The 24,194-nt window shown below is 42.5% G+C and overlaps 1 protein-coding gene across 2 annotated transcripts in view; it reads left to right on the top strand.

The window, feature by feature from the left end:
* The window catches only part of mgmt (O-6-methylguanine-DNA methyltransferase), a 434,918-nt gene that overhangs the window by 373,033 nt on the left and 37,691 nt on the right, over positions 1-24,194 (top strand). The window contains exon 6 of one of the 2 annotated variants that reach the window (XM_055646687.1): positions 5,989-6,103. The exons of the other annotated variant lie outside the window; for it this stretch is intronic. Coding sequence (XP_055502662.1) covers positions 5,989-6,069 — 81 coding nt within the window. The 3' untranslated portion in view covers positions 6,070-6,103. The remainder of the gene's footprint in view (positions 1-5,988; positions 6,104-24,194) is intronic. 2 annotated transcript variants of the gene reach the window in all.

Genomic DNA, 24,194 nt, shown 5'->3' with positions numbered 1-24,194 from the left:
TGCTTAAAAATAGCCCAGTGAGGATTGTCAAAATGGCAATCGTACCCAGCTCCTTTTATCACCTCTCCTAATCAACCTCATTCCCACAAGTCTTCATTTAGACCAGGACATCCTCCTGTTTAGGCCCAGCTTCCATTTCCAACCCACCTAACCCCTTTCCTTCTGAGTCTTGATACAACTGATCCAACTTGCTCTCCACCCAATTCAGTAACTGAGAAATGCCTCTACAATCTGACAAATGAACTGGTAGCTAACCTGTTAACTTCAACGCTCGTTTGAATAGATGCATCTTTAGCTTAAATGTAAATATTTAATTGTTTATTAACGATCTTTCCAATATGCTTTCATGTTAAAATTGTCATCAACCTAATCAATTGGATAATCCTGTATCAATTGGATAATCCTGGGATCTTATATCGTCATGTAACAATGATCATCTTTCGGACTAGCTGGCTTTTTGTTCTGCTCCACTTCCAAAACTTACCTCTGTCTCATCTTTTGAAGCCACAAAGATTGAGGATAGTTCTGAATCACCCAAGATTCTTACGTTGTCAGAGAAAAGCAACGGAGTTCAGGCTTTGGCTGTTCTGCCAAATGATCGACAAGTTAAAGTAACTTATTAGAGCTTTGTTCCATGTTTTTCTTGCAGTTGTTCCAATTTTCATTGGAAATAATTTCACGGTTGGTATTCTGGCCTCATCTGATCGTCTGGATGCATTTGCCCAGCAATTTTGCCACTCTATTGGGTCACTGAAGAAACCTTTACGCAGTGGCGCAGTGGTAGAGTTGCTGCTTCACAGCGCCAGAGACCCAGGTTCGATCCTGACTACAGGTGCTATCTTTAGAGTGGAGAAAGTACATTTACCATGTGAGCGCATGGGTTTACGCCGGGTTCTCCGATCTCCTCCCAAATTCCAAAGATGTGCAGGTTTGCAGGTTAATTGGGTTCTGTAAAATTGCCCCTAGTATGCAGGACATTGCACTAGTGTATGGGTGATCAATGGTCGGAATGGACTCATTGAGCCAAAGGACAGCAAGAGTTTAGGATAGATGTGGAAGCTGTGAGTGTCCTGGAACTGGGCAGAAGCTTAATACAATCTCTTAGTTGCAGACAGTGAACTCCATGTTTTAGTTTTCTTCTAGTTTAGTTTAGAGATACTAAATCATGGAGTTCACTGTCTGACACTGAGAGATTTTCTTAAGCTTCTGCACAGTTCCATGGGCACTCTCAGCTTTCACATCGACTGATCTTACACCAATGACCTACAATAGGACTAACCATTAGGCCTTGTCCCCACCAAACTGTACTGCAGCCAACATTAATAAGCTAAAGTTTTCTATTATATTTACTTTCATAATTGTGTTGCCACTTAACATTTTAAGTCGCCAAATGTTAAGATTTTCACTTGAAATGTTAATTTTAATAAAGTTTACACTGTATGCCTGAGAGCAATAATAATGAAATTCCAATTGACTGTATTGATCACAACCACATGTGATTAACCTTGCTTAATGCAATGCCACATTCTCCTCTTCATCTGAAGGCAAAGCAATATGCAGCACCTTCGCTCTGATACATGACGTTTTGTCCATCACAATTTCTTGCCCCAAAAAGCTGGAGTAACTCAGCGGGACAGGCAGCATCTCTGGAGAAAAGGAATGGGTGACTTTTCGGGTCAAGACCCTTCTTCAGACTCCCATGTGAAGAAGAGCCTCGACCCAAAATGTCACCCATTCCTTCTCTACAGAGACGCTGCCTGTCCTGCTGAGTTACTCCAGCTGTTTGAGTCTATCTTTGATTTAAACCAGCATCTGCAGTTCCTTCCTACATAATTTCTGGCCAGCTCCATAAGGCTAATGGATTGCCTTACCTCAAAGATTGAGACCACTCTTGCCACCACTTGTGTTCCATTGACATCAACCCATCAATTGACAATCTTTGGACACTCAGTCAACCCAACTACGAACTGCACCATCGCATTTTTTTCTTTTCTCCCTTCATGACCCTCTCCCTCCACTTGCAGAATAAAAGGCAAGGACTTTTCAACATCATTTCCCTCTTCCATCACACAACCATCTAATGCTCCTCAAACTCTATACTCCTTGATATTCATACTTAGTAATAATCTAACAACTTCAATCGTGTAGATTTTATGTGCCCCAGGTTCCACCACTTTTTCTCCTTTGTGAAGAGCATCTCCAGATTTACAGTCTGTCTGTTTTGCCATCTTTTTTTTAAAATATTTAGTCTGTTTAAAAAGTATGTGTTGGAATTTCCTAGTATTTTTATGTGTGGGAGGTGGGTAGGGTAAGGGGGAAACCCTTTCCCAGTCACTTTCTGGTGAGGATGGGACTATTCTCCGAGTCGCGTCCTCGCCCCCCTCACGGCCTACCATCTGGATTGGCGCGGCCTTTCCTGCTGGAGATGGGACCAGAGCTTGAGCGGCGCCGCAGCACTGGATTCACTGTGGAGCGGGCGATGCCTTACCTGGATCGCCGTTTGAAGCTCCCGAGTGTTGGGCCTGCTGCTTCACCATCGTGGCTCTGTGGTTTGTGGAGCTCACAGCCGCGGAGACCTAGGATCCCTTTGCCGAGGGCCGCCAGCATAAATCTCCAGCCAGCATGGCCTGTGGACTTCGGGAGCCGCGATCTCTGTTAAAGAAGTGGCCGATTCGGAAGTCCAAGCCGCTGAGAATGTACTTCCGTTCCATCATCCCATCCCGGCGAGAGGGCCTGAACATTGGGCCACTGTTGCCGCGACAGCAGGGGGCTCGGGAGGCCCCGACCACGGGTGAACATCAAAGAACATCCAAAAGGAGGATGACAACTTTGCTGCCTTCCCTCACAGTGGGAAACGTTGATTCCGCTGTGTGGGGAAGTTTATGTTAAAGATTATCGTGTTCTGTGTTCTTTATTTTATTCGTATGGCTCTATGGTGACCTGTTATGGTGAAATGGTAATTCTAATAAAGCTTACACTGAATGCCTAAGAGGAATAATCCTGAATGAAGTTCTAATTGTTTACTATTTATCCCTATATGTTCTGGTGTGTGGCTGGTGTCTACTCTCAGGGCAAACATTTCTGCACTTGTTATTCTTAACCAAAGATACCACTGCAATCTGGACTATCCTCCTGCTTTGCCTGCACTTTCTCTTCCTTCTTCAAAGACACTATTTTCTCTGGCCCCTATTCTTGTGTTTTCTAACGCCACCCCCAAACTTTCTCTGCCTCTCCAACTTAAACCATATTAGTGAGGCCTAGCACAAGTTGGAAGAATAGCACCTCATATTTTGCTTGCACGGCTTACACCCCAGCGAGAATGAAAATTGACTTTGTTCAAGTGAGTTTATTGTCATGTGTCCCAGATAGGACCATGAAATTCTTGCTTTGCTTCAGCACAACAGAATATAGTAGGCATGAATACAGAACAGATCAGTGTGTCCATATACCATTGTATAAATATATACACGCATGAATAAATAAAACAGATAAAGTTCAAATAAACAGATAAAGTTCAAATAAACAGATAATGGGCTATTAATGTTCAGTTTTGTTTGAGTTGAGTTCAATAGCCTGATGGCTGTGGGGAAGAAGCTGTTTCTGAACCTGGACATTGCAGTCTTCAGGCTCCTGTACCTTCTACCTGAAGGTAGCGGGGAGATGAGTGTGTGGCCAGGATGATGTGGGTCCTTGATGATACTGCCAGCCTTTTTGAGGCAGTGACTGCGATAGATCCCCTTGATGGTAGGGAGGTCAGAGCCGATGATGGACTGGGCAGGGTTTACTACTTTTTGTAGTCTTTTTCGCTCCTGGGTACTCAAGTTGCTGAACCAAGCCACGATGCAACCGGTCAGCATGCTCTCTACTGTGCACCTGTAGAAGTTAGAGAGAGTCCTCCTTGACAAACCGACTCTCCGTAATCTTCTCGGGAACTTCTCTAACTTCAAGTAACCCTTGCTTTCCCTCTCTCTCCATCCCTCCCCCTTCCTAATTTTCCAACCAGTCTGATTGTCCTCCTGATTAAATGTTATCTCTGTCTGCTTTGTTGTCACCTTCCTCTAGCTAACAATGATCTAATCTATATTTCCCTTGAACTTCATCCCCTTTTCACACCTGGCACTTCCTTATCTCTGTCTCCCTCTCCCCTGACTCTGTCTGAAGAAGGGTCTCGACCTGAAACATCACTCATTCCTTCTATCCAGAGATGCTGCCTGTCCCTCTGAGTCATGGGCCTGTCCCACTTGGGCGACCTAATCCGTGAGTTCCGGCGAGTTTGCCCTCGACTCATACTCGCAGCATGGTCGACACGAGGTCGTAGGAGGTCTTCGTAACTCTCCTTCATGCTTGAGAGTGGTCTCCACGTACTCGAGGCCTCAGCTAGGTCGCGGCGTTTTTTCAATAAGTTAAAAAATGCCCAAGAGTAAAAAAAGGTCGCCATGGAAAAAATAAATACTTTTTTTACTCGTAGGTTTAGTCATAGGAGGTCGGCATGTTAGTCATAGATAATCAAGGGCAGTCGAACGTAGTCGAAGGTAGTCGAAGGTAGTCGTAGATAGTGTTCATCATAATCGAAGGGAGGTTGAAGGGAGGTCGAAGGAGATCGAAGGAGGTCGTCTTCACTCTCCACTATTCGGTGTCCAATTTTCCCGAAGTTAGTCGTAGCTAGTCTTAGCTAGTCTTCAACATAGTCAAAGGAGGTCTTCAACATATAATTTTTTTTAACTCTTCTAAACTCGCCTATTAGGTCGCCCAAGTGGGACAGTTCCTTTACTCCAACATTTTGTGTCTATCTTCAAAACATATATCTTCAAGCAAGCACTTGGTAATCTCTTCTATACCCATTGTGCTCTCCTTCATTTAATCTATTGTGACAAGATTTAACATTAGATGCATTTTGTTATTGTTCTAAATGGGAGTTCAATTTAAGTACTTTTTATTTCAGTTCTTCTCTACGTAAGACATTTTTATAACATTGCCTTTGGCAAGGTTTTCATGGTAATTAAAAGGCCTTAATATTTTTTTTTTATTGTTTCCATTATTTCACACGCATTAAAATTTTGATGATATCTGAACCTGCAAATAGTAATGAAAATAAAAAATTACTGCTTTTGCACTCCAAACACCACTGTGATTTAAATATGCCCAGGTGTATGTACTGCTATTCGGGAAATTCAAATATTACTCTTAATTCATAATGATAATAGCCCAGACCTTGTAATAGGAGTAACATTTTCAGTCATCGCTGGCAATACTGTACAAAATTAATGACAATCCACAGATGGACACCAAGTCAAACACCAAGAAAGATCGAAGCTCCAACCAGTTGTATTATACTCCTTCAGTAAGTGTGGTGTTTTAGTTCTCACACATGCAGCCAGCACAGAAACAATGGTTGAATGTGAACTTTAACATAATCTATGCTTATTCTGAAAACCATTGTAAACTTAAGCATTAATGAATGAGATTTTGATAATATACCAAGTCAAAAGTTTTGCTGAACTTTAACGTGAAAATACAACATTTTAAGAGCAGAAAGTTATTATCTTTATAAACATACAACACCAAAAATGGGTTATTTTGCCCTATTATGTGTCAACTGTCGGTGCCCACCTATACCCGCTGTTGTTCCCTCATGTTAAATGCACATGTGTTGATCCAGATATTTCTTAAGATACTGTGATATAGTGTGTTCCAAATTTCAATCTCCCTTAAAGTGAACAAAAATCATCAGATACTCTTTAAACCTTTTTACCTGAAACTTATGCCTTGTAGTATTCCATATTTTTATACATTGTTTAAAAAAAACTTTTATCCTTAAAGGTTATTGCGTTTAAAACTTTTTTATTTCACTTCCATATTAATCCGTAACATGTTCCAGACTTTATTTTGCTGCCTGTAAAAGGTGAATGGCAAAAAAATGTGCACTTTGTTTCCTGGGTTGCTGTCTGTGGGAATGTTTAAGTAGTTCTATCTGTTCTTCTGCCACAGATTAATAGTTGCTTTGGTAAAGAGAAAAATCAATGTTATGCACCCTACTATCTTTTCAAGACATGTCTTTCATCTGGATAATTTGTTCACCGCTGACAACAAAATCTGAGACAAGGTACTTCTTCCCTTTATAGTGGCAAACAGTGAATTTTAATTGTTTATTATTAAAAGCATTTTAATCGCCAAAAATATTAAAATTGGGAAAGATATAAATGATGGAAATGCAGAAGTTCATCCAGAATTATAACAGGATATATTTTGTGCAATCAATGATATCAATGGTAAGATATCAAGTGGATTAGGAGATCTAGTATTTGACAACGTTCTGACAGATTGCTACACTAGATTTTTGACAGAAATTGTGGATGAGAGTGGTTAATTATGCATGAAAACAGTGAGTGCATTTTTGTTTTTGATGCCACATATTCTAGTAAGAACAATTTATTCTTTAAAATGAATACTGTATGAAGCTGAGTACTTTCCCTTAGAGAACTGATTCGTTCCGTGATTATTATTTTGGAATATTTTCTTATGTATAATGAAATTACAATATTCCTACACCGAGCCTGTTAAATGCGTGCGTCAGAATGAATGTATGGAATGCATAATGGGGAACGGCGAGAAACCCAATTTATTTCGCATTGAGATACTGATAAAATCCAAATAATGAAGCCACAAGTGGCTTGATATGGTCCTTGTAAGTCAACTAAAACTGGATATTTCATTGTTTCTCTAATATGCATTCTGTTTATAAAACAGCTGCAATGTAATTTTTGTTGTATTTCAAATAATTAAGTTTTATCCAGTTTAAGCAGAAGTAATTAAGATTAGGCTGTAATATTCTCCACTGTGTCTTATGGGCTGTTTCTTGTCAGTGAGCATGTCTGGGTGGTACCTTCAGCAGGAATTTATGTCATTTTGTGAGGCCTCAAATTCAAATGGTCTTTGTTTCACTTGTGAATTAGGACAAATGTACGAATACTTTGCATGATAACTCAATAGTAATAGAAAATCTTTAAATACCTTTTAAAATTCACAATTGGACACGGCTTAGGAAGAAAGACCACTCTTTTCATTTTAGTTCTGCTAACACGATTATAGTGGCTTTACTGATATAAAATACTTAAATATGGCAGACTAACAGGATTTCCAGCAGCTGGAGAGCATAATTCTGATTATAATGTTATCAAACCATGGATTAAATTAGGCATCTGACTCCTGTGATTATATTTCATCCTGTGTAAAATAGGTAGATTGCTATTGTAGTTACTTAAAACTAATGGCCTAGAAATCTTTCAAGCATATAGCTGGAAAATCCCTGTTTTACACTTCTAATTGGTCATCAGGGCCTTCACTCCACTATCTCTCTGCATGGCAGAGGATGGGGCAGGGAGTAGGTTGCAGAGGGAGGAATGATGGATGGTGCGGATAAGATCATGGGGAGGTTTCATTAAGAGGAAGTGATTGAAGGGGTGTGGGAAGAAGATTGGAAAAAAAGGGAGGAAGCGAGGCTGTGCTAGTTAACTCGGGGGCGGGAAGGGATTATTGGGATCGGGGGAGCAGGGCGTATAAGAGGAAGTACAGAGTGAGAATTTGAAGCAGCCAGATAGAAGGACAGTGTTTCCCGGATGAAGATTATAAGGAGATATCACAAGGTTAGATCCGAGGGTGCAGAGTGCTCTTCAGTAGGGCGTAGAATCAGTCTGCAGGCAGTAGTCAGCAATTACTTCAGATGCAAAGATAAATTAGGGACTTTACTTCAGAAAGACCACTGCATTCTTAGGGAATCTTCACTGTGAGTAGAAGTTCTTTAATTTGAGAAGAACGACTTTATGTTCTGAGGAGTTGTGGTCACTTTCTATATCCAGTGGCCTCCGTGTGTATGTGTGTCATTTATACCTAGAAAATTTATGGAAGCACTTTATGGGTATGCACATATTATCAAATCAATAATCAAGCAAAGCTCTGTTGCAAAGCACAAACAAAAAACATTGTACCATCCAGTAGATTTTTTTTAGGACAATTTCGTGTTACTGACTATGGATGGTTGGATGGTGTGCGTTTGCATGTGCGTGTGCATTTGTGTGTGTGGGTGCGTGTGTGTGATCAGTCTAGTTTCTTGCTACTACACGACATGGTTGCTAGTCTGTGAGGACACTGGGTCACAATGGGCCAGGCGGGTTTATTTATCCATGTTTTTGTCATGTTTATACGTTAGCTGAATTGAAAATTCAATCTTTTTTTTAGTGAGGTATGGCAGTCGAAAAGCAAACACACTGAAACGAGGCAAAGATATGGCTTTCCATGGGATTAAGGGGAGGTTCATTCACCCACCATCACAAAAGCGGAGAGGTGAATGTGGGCCAAAAAAGGGGAATGGAAATTATTAAAAGAATACGAAGAATAAAAAAAATACCCAGGCATTTATTATACAACCCTCTTTAATTATGGGTCAAAGTTAAATAAAACAGAATATCTTCATCACAGTAAGGCTATAAAATTAACCCGGAGATTGTTGTAAAAGGGATACTCCTATCGTAACTATTTGGACTGTCTTATTTAGACATTTGTCCCATCACTTACTATCTTGGTTTCTCCCTTGAATTTACTGGTTTAAGATTTGCAAGTGTCATGTCAACCTCTGTAAGGCAAGAAGAACCATAAAGCTTTAGCTGTCCTCAAGGCAAGAATTTATCTGTGAATATATGTTTTATACTGGCAGTGATACCGTTCTTGCTGTGAAAAGAGAAATGTCACTGCCGCTTTTTGTTGACATTGCATTTTATGAGCAGAGTGTTTGTATTGAAGTGATGCAAAGCAGCCTGGCAAACAGAACCAAGGGGTAAGTGACAGAGACGTGCTCAGAGCAGATCAGCTTGCCAAACATAAATGAATAGTGTTGGCTTGGTTGAGCCAATACTGGACCAAACATTGAGGTCAAATGTTGAGCTGTGTAAAATCTAAAAAGTCACTGAAGGAAATAGTGTTAGGAATTGAAGATGATGTGGTAGATTGCACCAAACATTGTGTACATGCTATGGCAAAGATCATTTGTACATTAGACAGGAGACCACGTATGTTAGGTTTAGAGAGCTTATCTTTGGATCTGTTCTTTCTTACTAAAAATATATCATGGAATATTTACACAAAAGAAATGAATTATGTGATAAATTATTTATTTCCTGCAACGCTGAAAAACTTATTTCCAAATAAATTTAAAAAAAAATAAGATTGCAAGGAAAATAAGGAATTACAGTCAATTAATTCCAACAAAATCTTCATTAGCTACATATTATTATTAAAATATCAAACCCCAGCAATAACTGCTGCAAATGCTTAATTTAGTTGTTTAATATTCAAAGCTGAATTGCTCGAAGTACTGATATGAAATAATTAAAATAATTTGATTATGAAATCTCTCAAACTAAAGTGAAAAAGGGCACCATTCACCAAAGGAATTACACAAAATTATTTGTCCAAATGAAAATTGAAGAACAGAAATTATGGCAGTTCTTGAATGATTATAGGTGAATGGTACACTAGAGTATCATTAACCTATGACAATATTCAGAAAACAAGCCTCATTTCATTTATTTGTAAACTCAGCTCAAATTTTCTGATCTCTTAAAAGTTGCTGAGATGCCTTTTCGAACTACAAATGCCTTTTCAAGTAATTAGTTTTTGAAAACAAATTGGCATTTATGAGGTCTGAGACTTGTAAAGTTGCATATTTAGCAGATCTTGGTCTAAAAATGGAGCTCATTGCCACCCACTTTGTATTGTCTATAAAAAAGCATTTTTCACACAATAGATCGCAATCGTGATCATTTCCCAATGAAATGGCAACGACTGAGAAATTGGTTCAGCGGGCATTTACACAGCATGGTTAACATTTCCCTTGCATCAATTATGTAACTAATAATCACATTATGTGTACTGCAGCCAATTCTGCAATTCCCAGACTAAATTGTGTTAAGGTGTAAATTATGCCCTCAGTTTATAAACTATGTTTATAAACGGTCCGAAAAAGGAACCTGACCCAAAATGTTGCCTATCCATGTCACCCAGAGATGCTGACTGACCTGCTGTGTGTTACTCCTGCACTTTGTGTTATATACCATATAGCAGACTGGCACATGTTCAGTATGTGATTTAAAAGCTCTCTGGTATGACCTCAATATTTCACCCTCAGCTTCTGTCAGAGAAAATGTCAGAGTTTAAACCATACGTTGAAGTGATCGCTGCGGGTCCCATGGATTGTTGCTGCATCTCCATGTGCTTGAGCAGTGTGACATGTTCAACCCGTATCCCACTGTGGCTTGGAGCCACTTTTGGCATAAGACTCCATTAGCAGGCCGGGTGCATCACGTTATGTGAGGAGATTTCCTAATCTGAGGAAAAACATTCTTGCCATAGAGGGAGTATAGAGAAGGTTCACCAGACTGATTCCTGGGATGTCAGGACTTTCATATGAAGAAAGACTGGATAGACTCGGCTTGTACTCGCTAGAATTTAGAAGATTGAGGGGGGATCTTATAGAAACTTACAAAATTCTTAAGGGGTTGGACAGGCTAGATGCAGGAAGATTGTCCCCGATGTTGGGGAAGTCCAGAACAAGGGGTCACAGTTTATGGATAAGGGGGAAATCTTTTAGGACCGAGATGAGAAAAATATTTTTCAGAGATTCAGTGGTGAATCTCTGGAATTCTCTGCCACAGAGGGTAGTTGAGGCCAGTTCATTGGCTATATTTAAGAGGGAGTTAGATGTGGCCCTTGTGGCTAATGGGATCAGGGGGTATGGAGAGAAGGCAAGTACAGGATACTGAGTTGGATGATCAGCTATGATCATATTGAATGGCAGTGCAGGCTCGAAGGGCCGAATGGCCTACTCCTGCACCTATTTTCTATGTTTCTATGTTTCTATATTTTCTATTTTATGTCCCTCTTCCCCAACATTTTCCCACTGGTGCACAGGGGCTGTATGGGGAAGAGTTATTTTAGGAGGTGACTAGCTTCCCAATAGTCGACATGGCAACAGTTTAGACGTCCGAACAAAAACCACTGAAGTCCATTTGCACCATAAGAAATGGTGCACAAAATGCAACTGAATGACTTTTCACCTTTTTATGCCCATTTCTGAAATGTTTGGGGGGGGTCATCAGAGTGCATGTTGGTACTATGTGTTTAGTGCACCAAAAGGAGATGACACCTAGTTTTTAGGCAAAAACGTTTAAAATGATATGTGGCTATTTTAGTGTATAAAGGTTTTACTTTTGCATGTGGGTATTGTCATGTAAGCCCATCAGCATTGCTGTAAATCCGTACAGTAATCCTATAAAGATGCAGTTTATCACTTACTGACATAAATTCCCAAAGTTAGATATAATTTTGTGAAGCTGTCACATTAACATTACACGAGCTTATGAAGTACCCATTTAAAGAAAGCTTGTTGAAATATTGATCGTTTAAATAGAGCACAGGATTGTCAGCTTGGAGGTTGTACCAATGGAATATTGTTGTCACCAGAGAAAGTAAATAGGACAGCAAGATGCAATCACCATCTTCGTAGCTGAGGAATGGGGGAAACAGAAAGTGAGCTTAGGGCTTGCATATCCTCTTTGGAGGACACTGTCCAATTTTGGAGGAGACATTCTGAATGGTAGAATATTGCACAGTGGTTGGGGTGGGAGATTGCAACCTTCACGTGGTCCTCCCCGTTTAGACGGATGCAACCAACCTGGCGTGCACAAACAGAAGATCAAACAGAACAAGTTGCCTTACAACTTTAGACTGTGCACGCCATATGCAAGAAGAAGAAGCACAGTGGTCAAAATGGTTGACGTTCTTTGAATGAGCAATTCATCAACTTTCTGTAGTGATAACGAATGACCTGTATTGTAGTTAGATTGTCCATAGGTGGAAGGATCGTATCATGAGGATCTCATGTACTGATGAGTAGGAAGGAACTGCAGACGCTGGTTTGAACTGAAGCTAGACAAAAAACACTGGAGTAACTCTGTGGGACAGGCAGCATCTCCGGAGAGAAGGAATGGGTGAGGTTTCGGCTTGAAACCCTTCTTCAGGCACTGATGACTTGGGCCTGATATGATTGGCCTCCATCAAGCATAAGCATTTTGCATTGTAAGGGGTATACCTCACGCCAGTGAAGGCCTTTTCTCCGAGTTAATGTTAAAAACTCCACTTTCCAAACTGTGTATCATAGTACCTGTACCATTAACCCTGGTGAGCTGGTTCCACTGGTGTGCTCATATGTAGCCAGTGAAGCCAATCTGGAGTCTGGATAATGATTTGAAAGTCACAGTTCTGCAGATGTGCCAAGCGATTGCTGGATCAGTCTATAGAACAATTCCCCTGATCTTTGGCATCATTGTCCAAATGTCCCCTTCGTTGTCTTCATGTTTGTAGTCTATAGTTGGCTGCTGAATACTTCAGCCACATTTATTCTGTCGAGCAGTTCGCTACAGCTGAGTTTCAAAGGACATTTCACTGCCACATTGTTAAGGGTGTGGTTACAAGCCATTTACAGGCCTGAATGGGTAAGAAAAGCTGATTTCCTTCCCTAAGGTATATTAGTGAACAGACAATTTATTTTATTAGTCCAAAGGTTTAGTTACCATTATTGATACAAACTTTCCAGATGTATTTCCTTAACGAAATTTAAATTCCCCAGATATCTCGGTTAGTTCTGAACTCGTGTCTCCAGATCATCAGTATTACTATTCCAGTAACATAACCAACATTCTCCTGTACCCTTAGAAGTGCCCTGAAGCCTTTTGCACTGCCTCCTTTGAAGCATCTTCAGAGATTTGGCACAAATTAGCCAGAAAATGACATCCATTTTTTATTCAAGATGTGGCTGTTAACACTGTGACCATTAAGCTTCGAGCAACCATGGGAGCAATTTTATGTCATTGCCTCTTTCCTTAGGGCTTTGGGTGTCATTGATTTCACTCAAGTGGCAATTGCCCATAATCAATTCTACATCAACCACAGAGGCTTCTATTCAGTAAATGGGTAGGTGGTCTCAGACACACAAGCCCTGATTTTAATATGAGACTGCTGTTGTGTATGCAGAGGCCAAGCTTGACAGCAGACGGTCTTGACCTTGGCTGTGTGAGGCCCGGGAGATTTTCACTCACACCTGAAACCAGCAATATCATTATTGTATCATTCTATAAACCATCAGTCTTGGTTAGGTTGTTTTGTTATGCTTGCCTCCATTAAAAAAAAATGCATTTGTTGTTGGAATACAGTGACTGGAATACATTGAAACATTAATTTAGATTTTTGTTAAATTATTTTCAAATGATCCTGATCTACCACCCTCACCATTAACTACTGCAGATCATATTTATTTGAGGCTGCATTTGATAAAGGTATGTGATAACAATCCCTGATAGGTAATCCTTTATCATTGTTACTTTTTTGCATATCTTTCATTAATTTGTTCTATATCTCTCTACATCATCGTCTATATCTCTCGTTTCCTCTTTCCTGCGACTTTCAGTCTGGAAAAGGGTCTCGACCTGAAACTTCACCCATTCCTTCTCTCCAGAGGTGCTGACTGTCCTGCTGAGTTACTACAGCAATTTGTGTCTATCCATGATATGTAATACATGCTCCCCCAAATTCGAGTTCAAGTTCAAGTTCAAGTTTACATTTACTGTCACATGCAGCAATAATGGTGCAGTGAGATTTGTGTTACCATACAGCCATACAAATAAAAATAACACAACACACGATAGAATTTAACATGAATATCCCCACACAGCGGAATCAACGTTTCCCAATGTGGGGGAAGGCAATAAAAGTTCAGTCATCTTCCTCTTGTTCACCCGTGGTCGGGGCCTATAGAGGCCACCGCAGTCGCCGCTATGGTGGCCTGATGTTTCAAACCTCTCGCCGGATGATGGAACTCAGGCGTTGGAAGAACACTCTCAGCAGCTTGGAGTTCCGACTCGGCTGCTTCCTACAGGAGACAGCGGCTCCCGAAGTCCACAGGCCGAGCTGGGTGGAGCTCCACACAGGAATCCTCGGCGAAGGATCCCAGGGCTCTGCGTTGTTAAAGTCAGCGCCGCCCACGGCTGGAAGCTCCGCAGACCACAACTCCACAGTGTTGAAGTCGTCATTCCCAGCACATTCGGTGCTCCAACATGGCTTCGCCCCGCTCCGCGATGGTACTTCAGTGCTGCGCCGCTGCTGAAGCTGAAGCTCTGGCCGGTAAACGGCAGGAAAGGCCGCGCCAATCCAGATAGAAGGCCGCGAGGAGGAGGCGAAGATGCGGCTCGGAAGAAAGACCAGGTCGTGACTGACAAAAACAGTTTCCCCCCCCCATCCCCCACATAAAAAGACTAAAAGACCTCCAAAACAAAACCTTTGACGGACTAAAAATGTTTTAAAAAGGATGAAAGGACGAACAGCTGTGGGCGGGGCAGCCATACGCAATGGCACCACCGTTGTGTCTCCAACATTTCTCAGAAAGGTAACACATTCTCAACCCATAGGGTTAAATCTTTTTAGCCAAACTCACATGCTGCTATAACCAATCATTGCCTAGCACAAATTAGAGGCCTTTTCAAAATTGACGAATAAAACCAAATTGATATATCATATTTCTTGGACAGATAACCTTTAACAAAGGCTTGACAGAAAGTTATTATCACAAGTCTTGTCTCCTTCCAGTGATTTAGACACTGGGAAGAAAAATCAGAGAAGAAATAGTTGGAAGAGTGTTCTTTTGTCGAACTAATTAAAATCTGGCATTATAGTTACTGACACATTTCGGTTTTGTTGAATGCTGCCTTGGCAAATGATCCACAGTACCTTGGTCATTGTGTCACATGAAGTGTGAATGCCTTTGTGATATTTTAAAATATTTAATGATATTTAAGGTCAGGTTTTGTTCATTGAGAAGCAGTTTCCAAAAGGCTGAAACATAGAAACATAGAAAATAGGTGCAGGAGTAGGCCATTCGGCCCTTCAAGCCTGTACCGCCATTCAATATGATCATGGCTGATCATCCAACTCAGTATCCTGTACCTGCCTTCTCTCCATACTCCCTGATCCCTTTAGCCACAAGGGCCACATCTAACTCCCTCTTAAATATAGACAATGAACTGGCCTCAACTACCTTCTGTGGCAGAGAATTCGACAGATTCACCACTATTTGAAAAATGTTTTTCTCATCTCAGTCCTAAAAGATTTCCCCCTTATCCTTAAACTGTGACCCCGTGTTCTGGACTTCCCCAACATTGGGAACAATCTTCCTGCATCCAGCCTGTGCAACCCCTTAAGAAATTTGTAAGTTTCTATAAGATCCCCTCTCAATCTCCTAAATTCTAGAGAGTACAAGCCGAGTCTATCCAGTCTTTCTTCATATGAAAGTCCTGCCATCCCAGGGATCAGTCTGGTGAACCTTCTCTGTACTCCCTCTATGGCAAGAATGTCTTTCCTCAGATTAGGAGACCAAAACTGTACGCAATACTCCAGGTGTGGTCTCACCAAGGCCCTGTACAACTGCAGCAGAACCTCCCTGCTCCAATACTCAAATCCTTTTGCTATGAATGCTAACATACCATTTGCTTTCTTCACTGCCTGCTGCACCTGCATGCCTACTTTCAATGACTGGTGTACCATGACACCCAGGACTCGTTGCATCTCCCCTTTTCCTAATCAGCCACCATTCAGATAATAGTCTACTTTCCTGTTCTTGCCACCAAAGTGGATAACCTCACATTTATCCACATTATACTGCATCTGCCATGCATTTGCCCACTCACCCAACCTATCCAAGTCACCTTGCAACCTCCTAGCATCCTCCTCACAGCTAACACTGCCCCCCAGCTTTGTGTCATGTTGGAGATGTTGCATTCAATTCCCTCGTCCAAATCATTAATATATATTGTAAATAGCTGAGGTCCCAGCACTGAGCCTTGCGGTACCCCACTAGTCACTGCCTGCCATTCTGACAAGGACCCGTTTACTCCTACACTTTGCTTCCTGTCTGCTAGCCAGTTCTCTATCCACATCAATACTGAACCCCCAATAACCTGTGCTTTTAGTTTGTATACTAATCTCTTATGTGGGACCTTGTCGAAAGCCGACTGAAAGTCCAGATATAACACATCCACTGGTTCTCCCTTATCCTCTACTAGTTACGTCCTCGAAAAATTCTCTAAGATCCGTCAGACATGATTTACCTTTCATAAATCCATGCTGACTTTGTCCAATGATTTCACCACTTTCCAAATGTGCTGCTATCCCATCTTTAATAACTGATGTGCTGCTATCCCATCTTTAATAACTGAAGGACATTTTGCAATGCATTTGAAGATAATTACATGGCCACATAGCTCAAAAAGTCTACAAAAGTTGAGAAAGGTTTTAGGATGTAGAGTTGGAAGGTTTAAGGGTCAGTTGTTTTATAGATTTAAAAAAACTACAGCTGCACACTGAAGATACAGAAACCCGCATGATTAGTGAAGACAAAGCTTTATAAGCGGAGCATCCAATCTACTCTGTGCAGGAAGAAACTGCAGATGCTGGTTTAAACCGAAGATAGACACAAAATGCTGGAGTAACAGCGGGACAGGCAGCATCTCTGGAGAGAAGGAATGGGTGACGTTTCAGGTCGATACCCTTCTTCAGACTCTCTTTGGGGAAATTCTGCAGTCTCATCAAATTCGCAAACTATTCTGTTATTGCAAAATATCCAATGCATGTGGAAAGTGATGAAGGAGTTTGATTTAATTAGCAATTGCCTGTTAAATACTTGTTTGGTTAACTGATTGACGTAATGAGACGTAAGGTTCAGAGCTGCCTTTACCATGACCTTTGTCAGTATAGAGAAAGTACCTGAACAATATTCACATCTGGGATAATGAATGGCAAGTGACATTTTCTCACAACAGAACTCTGCAATAACCATCTCTATTAACAGAGAGTCAGACTACCCATTCTGACACTCAATGGCATTATCATCACTGAGATCCCCACTGTCAACTTCTTCTGGGGTCACTATTGATCAGAAACCCAGCCAAGTGAGACAAACTAAATATTGTGGCTGCTGCAACAGGATAGAGATTGTAATCCTTGCTATGAATGACTGGTCCCTTGACATCCTAAACTCTTTCCACTATCTACAAGGCACATGAGGATTCTCTCATGTAGTCGGCATGAATTTTGTCAGCTGAGAAGCTAAACGCCAACCAAGGTAAAAACTACACATATGTTTGGCAGTCCATCCACCTCCCTAAATGTTTATTCTCTCCATCACCTTTGAGAAGTAGAAGCAGCTTACTAATGTACACAAAACACTGCAGATATTCACCTAGGCAAAATCTGACAAAACATCTCAAACACTACACAAGGAAGCACAAAGGAGCAGGAACTTGGGGGACTCCACTCCTGTCATCTCCACTCTTAGTTTATAGCATTCCTGATTTTGATGGAAATCACCATTCCTTCATTGTCATGGATCTAAGCATTGGGACTCCCAATCCCATTGCATTCAAGGTAAACATTCGCCAGGAAGGCGACAGAATTTCAAGAAGGAGGTTCACCGCCATATTCTCAAGGGCAATTAGAAAGAGAAAAACAGCATGCACTGGAAGTTTGCTGCAGATCAGGAGGAGACAGGAGTCTGTAACTCCTTCCCTGGAGAAACACGGCCTCCTCCAGTCTCACTATGGTTGGCTGCAGGAATATTCCCCTTGGCCTGCCCATTCACTGGGGAGGCTACCAGTTGGTTCAAGCAAGATCTGTTTCCTTTCTCCTCCTCATTTTCCTCCAAGGATGCCAAATGTAGTTTGATTCCCGGGGGCGTCCCAAGGGACAGGCTACCGCCAGCAATCAGCCCATTGAAGTGATTGGTTCAGAGTTACCTAGAGGTCTAATGTGCTCATGGCAAACAATCATTGCATGTCAGATAATTTGCATAATTAATAACGGCCCTAAATGCAGTTTTGTTGCAATGTAGGAAGGGTTGCTGGAGGAAATGGAAAGTGGGAACAGTTTAAGGGGATGCAGTGACTATAAACTTGGGAGGGAGCAATGATGCTGCAGCCTCGGAAATATTAAATAGCATTTTGACCTGCAGATAGCATCAGTGACAGGTGAAGGGATATAGGGTTAGAAAGGAAATGATGGGCAAATTATAAATCAATGTGAAGATATTATATGTATGGAAAGAATAACTTTGATGGAGCAGCTTATCATTCAGTGGATGTTGCAGGAATAGGTGCAACAATTGTTGCTCTCCTTGGCATCTATGCCTGCTTACTCTGCGAGGCGATCATGCCTGCAATGACAGACAATGTCAAATCCGTTGTGCAGCTTAAAAAATAACCAGACTGTAACAGGGATCACTGTTCCGTCACTGTCTCCAAAGTGAATAGAGACCACGGTTGTGGAATTCCTTGAATAACGAGGAAATGTTATTCCTTTCCTTGAATAACACCAAGTTGGGCCGAAGTGCCTGTTTCCACAGTCTATCACTGTATGACTATGACTCCAATGACACAGACAGTCAAAAATTATTGCTTAGGGATCTGCAGAGTAAAGCAAAATAATACTGTCCATTATCTATCTATATTACTAAAAGTCTGTTCTTGACCAGATTTGGCGATCTGTGCTGCGGTTTCCAAGAGAATGCCGCCACCTACGGCCATCATTTTTGGCCACCTCGCTCAGAACCCCCCTCCGCCGCATGTGTGCCGAGGATTTTTCCAGTCGATGAAAAATGACAGAGATATTAATGATTTTACAAAATTCCCCATTCTCTTTGCTGCCCCCGCTGGCGGCAGGGGGGAGGGACTATAAAACCAGAAAGTGGTGTGCCTCATTCAGTCTCTTCAAGATGGAGGAAGGCAGAGGGTCACGTTTCTCTGAGCTGTGAATAACACTGAACACATGTTCACACTACTGTGAGTAAGTACCCTTAATGTGGTTTAAAAATGAAAATATGGTTAAAGTAAAAAAGCACTGCCTGCAAATGGTTGTTTGGGTGGTTTGGGTTGAAATAAAAAGGCATTCTCTCTCTCTCTCTCTCTCTCCTCTTCCTCTCCTCTCCCCCCCCCCCCTCCCTCTCCCCCCCAAAAAAGAAACTTCATGCACTTTGTCTCCTCTCCCCCCCTCCTTTGTCCCTTCCCCCCCCCCCCGTCCTGTTCCCCCCCTCCCCCCTCCTCTCCCCCCGCCTCCTCTAATTCCTCCCCTTGTCCCCCGGCTCTCTCATGGTCCCCTTTCCCCATCCCTCCCCTCCCCCATCTCTCTTCCCTTTCGCTGAAAACTATCCTGATCTCCCCCTCGTTCCTCCCCCTCGTCTTCTCCACTCCCCTTCCCCTCCCTCCTCTCCTCTCCCCCCCTCTCTCCTCTCCTCTCCCCTCCCCCTCTCTCCTCTCCTCTCACTCTCCTCTCCCCCTCCTCCCTTTCCCCCCCTCCCTCCCCCCCTCTCCCCTTCCCTCTCCCTCTTCCCTCCTCCCCTCTCTCTCCTCTCCTCCCCCCTCCCTCCTTCTCTCCTCCCCCCTCCCTCCCTCCTCTCTCCCTCTTCCCTCCCCTCCCTCCCCTCTCTTCCCTCTCTCCCCGTCCCCTCTCCTCCTCGCCTCTCCAGCTCCCTCCCCCTCTCTTCTCCTCCCCTCTCCTCTCCCCCCCCTCCCTCTCCTCCTCTCCCTCTCCCCTCTCCCCCTCTCCTCTCCCTCCTCTTCCCTCCTCTCCTCCTCTCCCTTTCTCCCCCCCTCTCTCTCTCGTCCTCCCTTCTCTCCTCTCCCCTCCTCCCCTCTTCTCCCTCCTCCTCCCCCTCCTCTCCTCTTCCCCCCCCTCTTCCACTCCCCCCTCCCCCTTTCCCTCTTCCCCCTCCATCCCCCTCCTCTCCACCCCCCTCCCTCCCCCCTCTCTCTCCTCTTCCTCCTCCCCACTCTCTCTCTCCCCCCACTCTCTTTCCCCCCTCTCTCCCCTCCTCTTTTTCTCCCCTCCTCCTCTTCCCTCTCTTCCTCCTCTCTCCCTCGTCTCCCTTCTCTTCCTGCTCCTCTCCCTCTCCCCCTCCCCTCTCCTTTCCCTCCCTCCTCCCCTCCCTCCTCTCCTCCTTCCCCTCTCTCTCTTCTTCTCTCCCTCCCCCCCCCCTTCCATCCGCCCCCTCACGGCTCTCCCTCCCCCTCCCCTCCTCCCCTCCCCTCCACCCTCCCTCCTTCCTTCCCTCTCTTCCTCTCCCCTCCCTCTCCCTCCTCACCTCTCCCCCCCCCCCCCCCCTCTCTCCCCTCCCTCCTCGCCCCCCTCTCCCTCTGACCCCCCCCCCTTTCCTTCCCCAGTCCTTTTCTTCTCCCCCCCTCACTCTTTCCCCTCTCATTTTCCCCTGCTTCATTTTCCCCCCCTAGGGTGGCCTATGGGGTAAGATAGCAAATTAATATATTAATATAATGACTGCAAGTTGGGGGTATTCGTCAGTAATAGGGTGGTGATGGAGTAAATGGAGCAAATTAATATATTAATATAAGGGGGGGTGGGGTGGGGGGGGGGGATAGTTTAGTGTGTGTGACGCTGCAAGCCCCTCCCCCCCCCCCACAAACAGCACGTTGGGGGAACAGACCCAACGGGTCTGCAGTTTGGTCTAGTATCAAATAATTGAGTATATTCTGAATCTGTGGAGCACACTTTCCATAGATTAAGATACAAAAATATATATAAATTCACATATCTGGTACAATGATGGATAATCCCGTGTTATCTTCAGGCTTCATTCCATTCTCTCCAGGCCAAGGTTCCTCCACATGTGCACAGGACCTGCTCAGAGTGCAGCTCTTGAGTATCTGCAACACTCATTTACAGGGTTTGCACAAGAATAATTACCACCTGTAAACAAGATGCTGCAGGGAATTCAGTTGTCATTGGAGTATAGAAGTTGGGGGGTCATGTTGCAGTTGTATAAGACGTAGGTGAGGCTGCATTTAGAGTATTGTGTTCAGTTATTGGAAAGATGTTGTCAAGCTGGAAAGGGTACAGAGAAGATTTACGAGGATGATGCCAGGACTAGAAGGTCTGAGCGATAGGGAGAGGTTGAGTAGGCTGGGATGCTATTCCTTGGAGGGCAGGAGGATGAGGGGTGATCTTATAGAGGTGTATAAAATCATGAGAGGAATAGATAGGGTAGATGCACAGAGTCTCTTGCCCAAAGTAGATGAATCGAGGATCAGTGGAAGTAGGTTTAATGTGAAGGGGAAAAGAATGAATGGGAATCTGAGAGGTAACTTTTTCACACAAAGGCTGGTGGGTGTATGGAACAAGCTGCCAGAGGAGGTTGTTGAGGTAGGGACTATTCCACACTCTATCATTGTATCATGACTCCAACGGCATTGAAAGCCTCCTAATGGGTTAATGCCGCCAGGAGAAAAAAAAAGTTGGTGCTTGTTAGGAACCAAAAAAATATAATCATGGCTTCTTTCTGGCTGGTTTGTAATGATCGGTTTTATCGAACTGCTAGGAAGAACTCTAAGCTTTCCCGAGGTCCAAACATTTGAGGCATAGGTCATCATGCTTGAATAATTCCTTCAAGAAAAGCATAAAAAGCTGACATGCAGAAATATAACCCGAGGTTACTGACTATAAGATGATAGAATGCTTTTGTCGGTATAATTGAAAAAAGTGAAATTTATTAGCCACTTCAAATGGTTTAATTTTTTTTTGTCTGCGGAATTAATTTCTTTAAAAAATAAAGTCGCAATATAGTGCTTTGGCTATAATACAGCTGAACAGGCAGCTAATGTCACTCAATTACAGTTTTCAAAATACTACAATTTAGTTTATATATAATAATATAAATATATCCTTTGATGTTTATTCAATTATACAGCCTATCGGTGTAGTCACTATTGTAGATTAAAGAAGAACAAATGTACCCAACAGGCAATAAACTGAAGTCATTCATTCTTTGTGCAGTTAAGTGGGTTTGGCTAAGCAAACTTCTACTTGTGATACTTAATGTCACTTTTCAATTGATTGTCTGACAGATCATTTACAGAAGTGGTATACAAGCACTTCACCATTTATTCAATATCTTTATGTCCTTTTCCCCCTCTTGAAATTAACTAGCGAATAAAATGGTGTTGTTGCTGTAAAGGCAGTGCATTGAATGGGAGCTAATTTGTCCCCTCCTTAAGTATCATAAAGCAGGCAAAGCTTCATTCTGTGCAGATACCAGGAGCTGGTGTTTAAACACATGCAGCTGTAAAGACACTTCAGTGAGAGTATTGCTTAAAATTACACTGGCACAGCTCAGCAGAGGGATCCATGATTTCTGTTGTAACTGCTGTTCAAAACCTACCATTCAAGTTCCATTGATAGAAATATACTAAAGCAAGGAGAATAAAAGCAAAAGACCCTATAAACGTGCACAAATTGGACCAGCTCAGATGGGTATCGTGATCGGCATGGACGAGTTGTGTTTCTGTGCTGTATGACTCTATGACACATTAATAAAATCTTCTGCTGTAAATGATGCAACATTGGGCACCCCCTCCCTTTCCATTATGGCTGCGAATTCTTCAAACAAAATTAAGGAAATGTTTAGAGTCTAATTCCAGCAAAACTGCAAGAAATCCTTCCACCCCATACAAAAACCCCGAGGAGGACATTATTTTCAATAATCCACACACCTTGAAAATAACCCTTTCAAGTCTATCCTTGTGTCAAGAGGTTTTAGAGGTACTAGCGGACAAGAGGTATAGGTTGGATTGCACGGGACTGTTTGTTTTGGTGCTTAATGATGGAAAGTGGACTTTTCCCTGAAATGAAATGCAATGATGCTCTATTTCACGTCACTCTTACAATTCAAACCAGGCACTTTCTGGAGCGGCCAAGTTGGTCTGACATGACTCCCATATCAGAAATGCAACAAGTGACGTTATCTCTTGTGCATAGAGTAGGGGATGTAAGGGAGATCAAACCACATGGTTTCCCAGAGCGCTGATTGCTCCTGGACCAACTCACTTGGATCTGCAGCGGTGCCCAACACATGATTCTAATAGAAATAAGCTGTTTGAACTTGTGAATTATGGAAAATTGTGAAAGGGAATGCAAGCAATTGAAAATGACAAAGGAATGAGATAGCAATTCAGATGGGTTTGGAAGGTTGGTTGCCAAGTGTCAAATGGCATTTAATTTCAACAAATAATGAAATAAGAAATTGGTGTAAAAAAAACACGCATCTTAATATAAACTAAATGGATCAAGCTAAAAGGACACAACACAGGAAATTAATGTGAGAATATTCAGGCCTTTTCTACCATTCAAAGATCATGGCTGATCTTTTACTTCAGTACCACTTTGTGATACTAATCCCATATCCTTTGATTCTCTTAATGTTCAAAAAACTATCAATCTCTTAAATATTCTAAGCAAATGAGTTAAAAATTCATATGATTCACAAACCTCTGCCTGAAGAAATGTTTCCTTATCTCCGCCCAGATTGGCCGACTCCTTATTTTGAATCTACAATCCCTGCTTCTAGCCGACCAACCTCTGAAACCTTCAACCTGGTATCTACTCCTTCAAGCTCCTGAGTTCACCTCTCATTCTTATAAACGCTTGAAATTGTAGTTCCAACCTGAACGGCTCATCAGAAGACAAATCTGAGATCAGTTTGGAGAATCTTTGTTGCATTCTTTCTTTTACAACCAACTCTTCCTCAGGGATGGGGACTTGACTCATGGACTATATCACTTTCCATTAATCATACCTCCCGACTCACTTGTGTATCTCAAGTTTCCAACACAAAAATGACCTCTTTATTCCCACCCCCTGTTTTTTTTTTATCCATTAACCAGTACTTGATCTTGCCAATATACTACATTCAATCCAATATTCTCCAATTTAGTTACATAAACCTCCCATGTGCAGTTTTATCAAAGACCATCTAAAAGTCTAATACCTACCCCTTATCAATGTTGTTAGTTACAACCTTAAACAATTGTTTAACTGCATCTGTAACTTGCCCTACAACGGTTGCAGATGGCAACAGGATTAACAGGCCCATCAGGAAGGCTGGCTCCATCCTGGGGGTGGAGTTGGATTCATGGGAGGTGGGATGCTCTTCAACTGTGGAGCATCCTGGACAATACAGCTCACCCCCTCCATGACACACTGGTCAACCTGAGGAGTACCTTCAGCAACAGACTGGTTCCACCAAGATGCAATACAGA

Source organism: Leucoraja erinacea, chromosome 15, assembly GCF_028641065.1.
Source record: "Leucoraja erinacea ecotype New England chromosome 15, Leri_hhj_1, whole genome shotgun sequence".
Classification (NCBI taxonomy): Eukaryota; Metazoa; Chordata; class Chondrichthyes; order Rajiformes; family Rajidae; genus Leucoraja; species Leucoraja erinaceus.
This window is presented reverse-complemented; position numbering and strand designations above follow the sequence as displayed.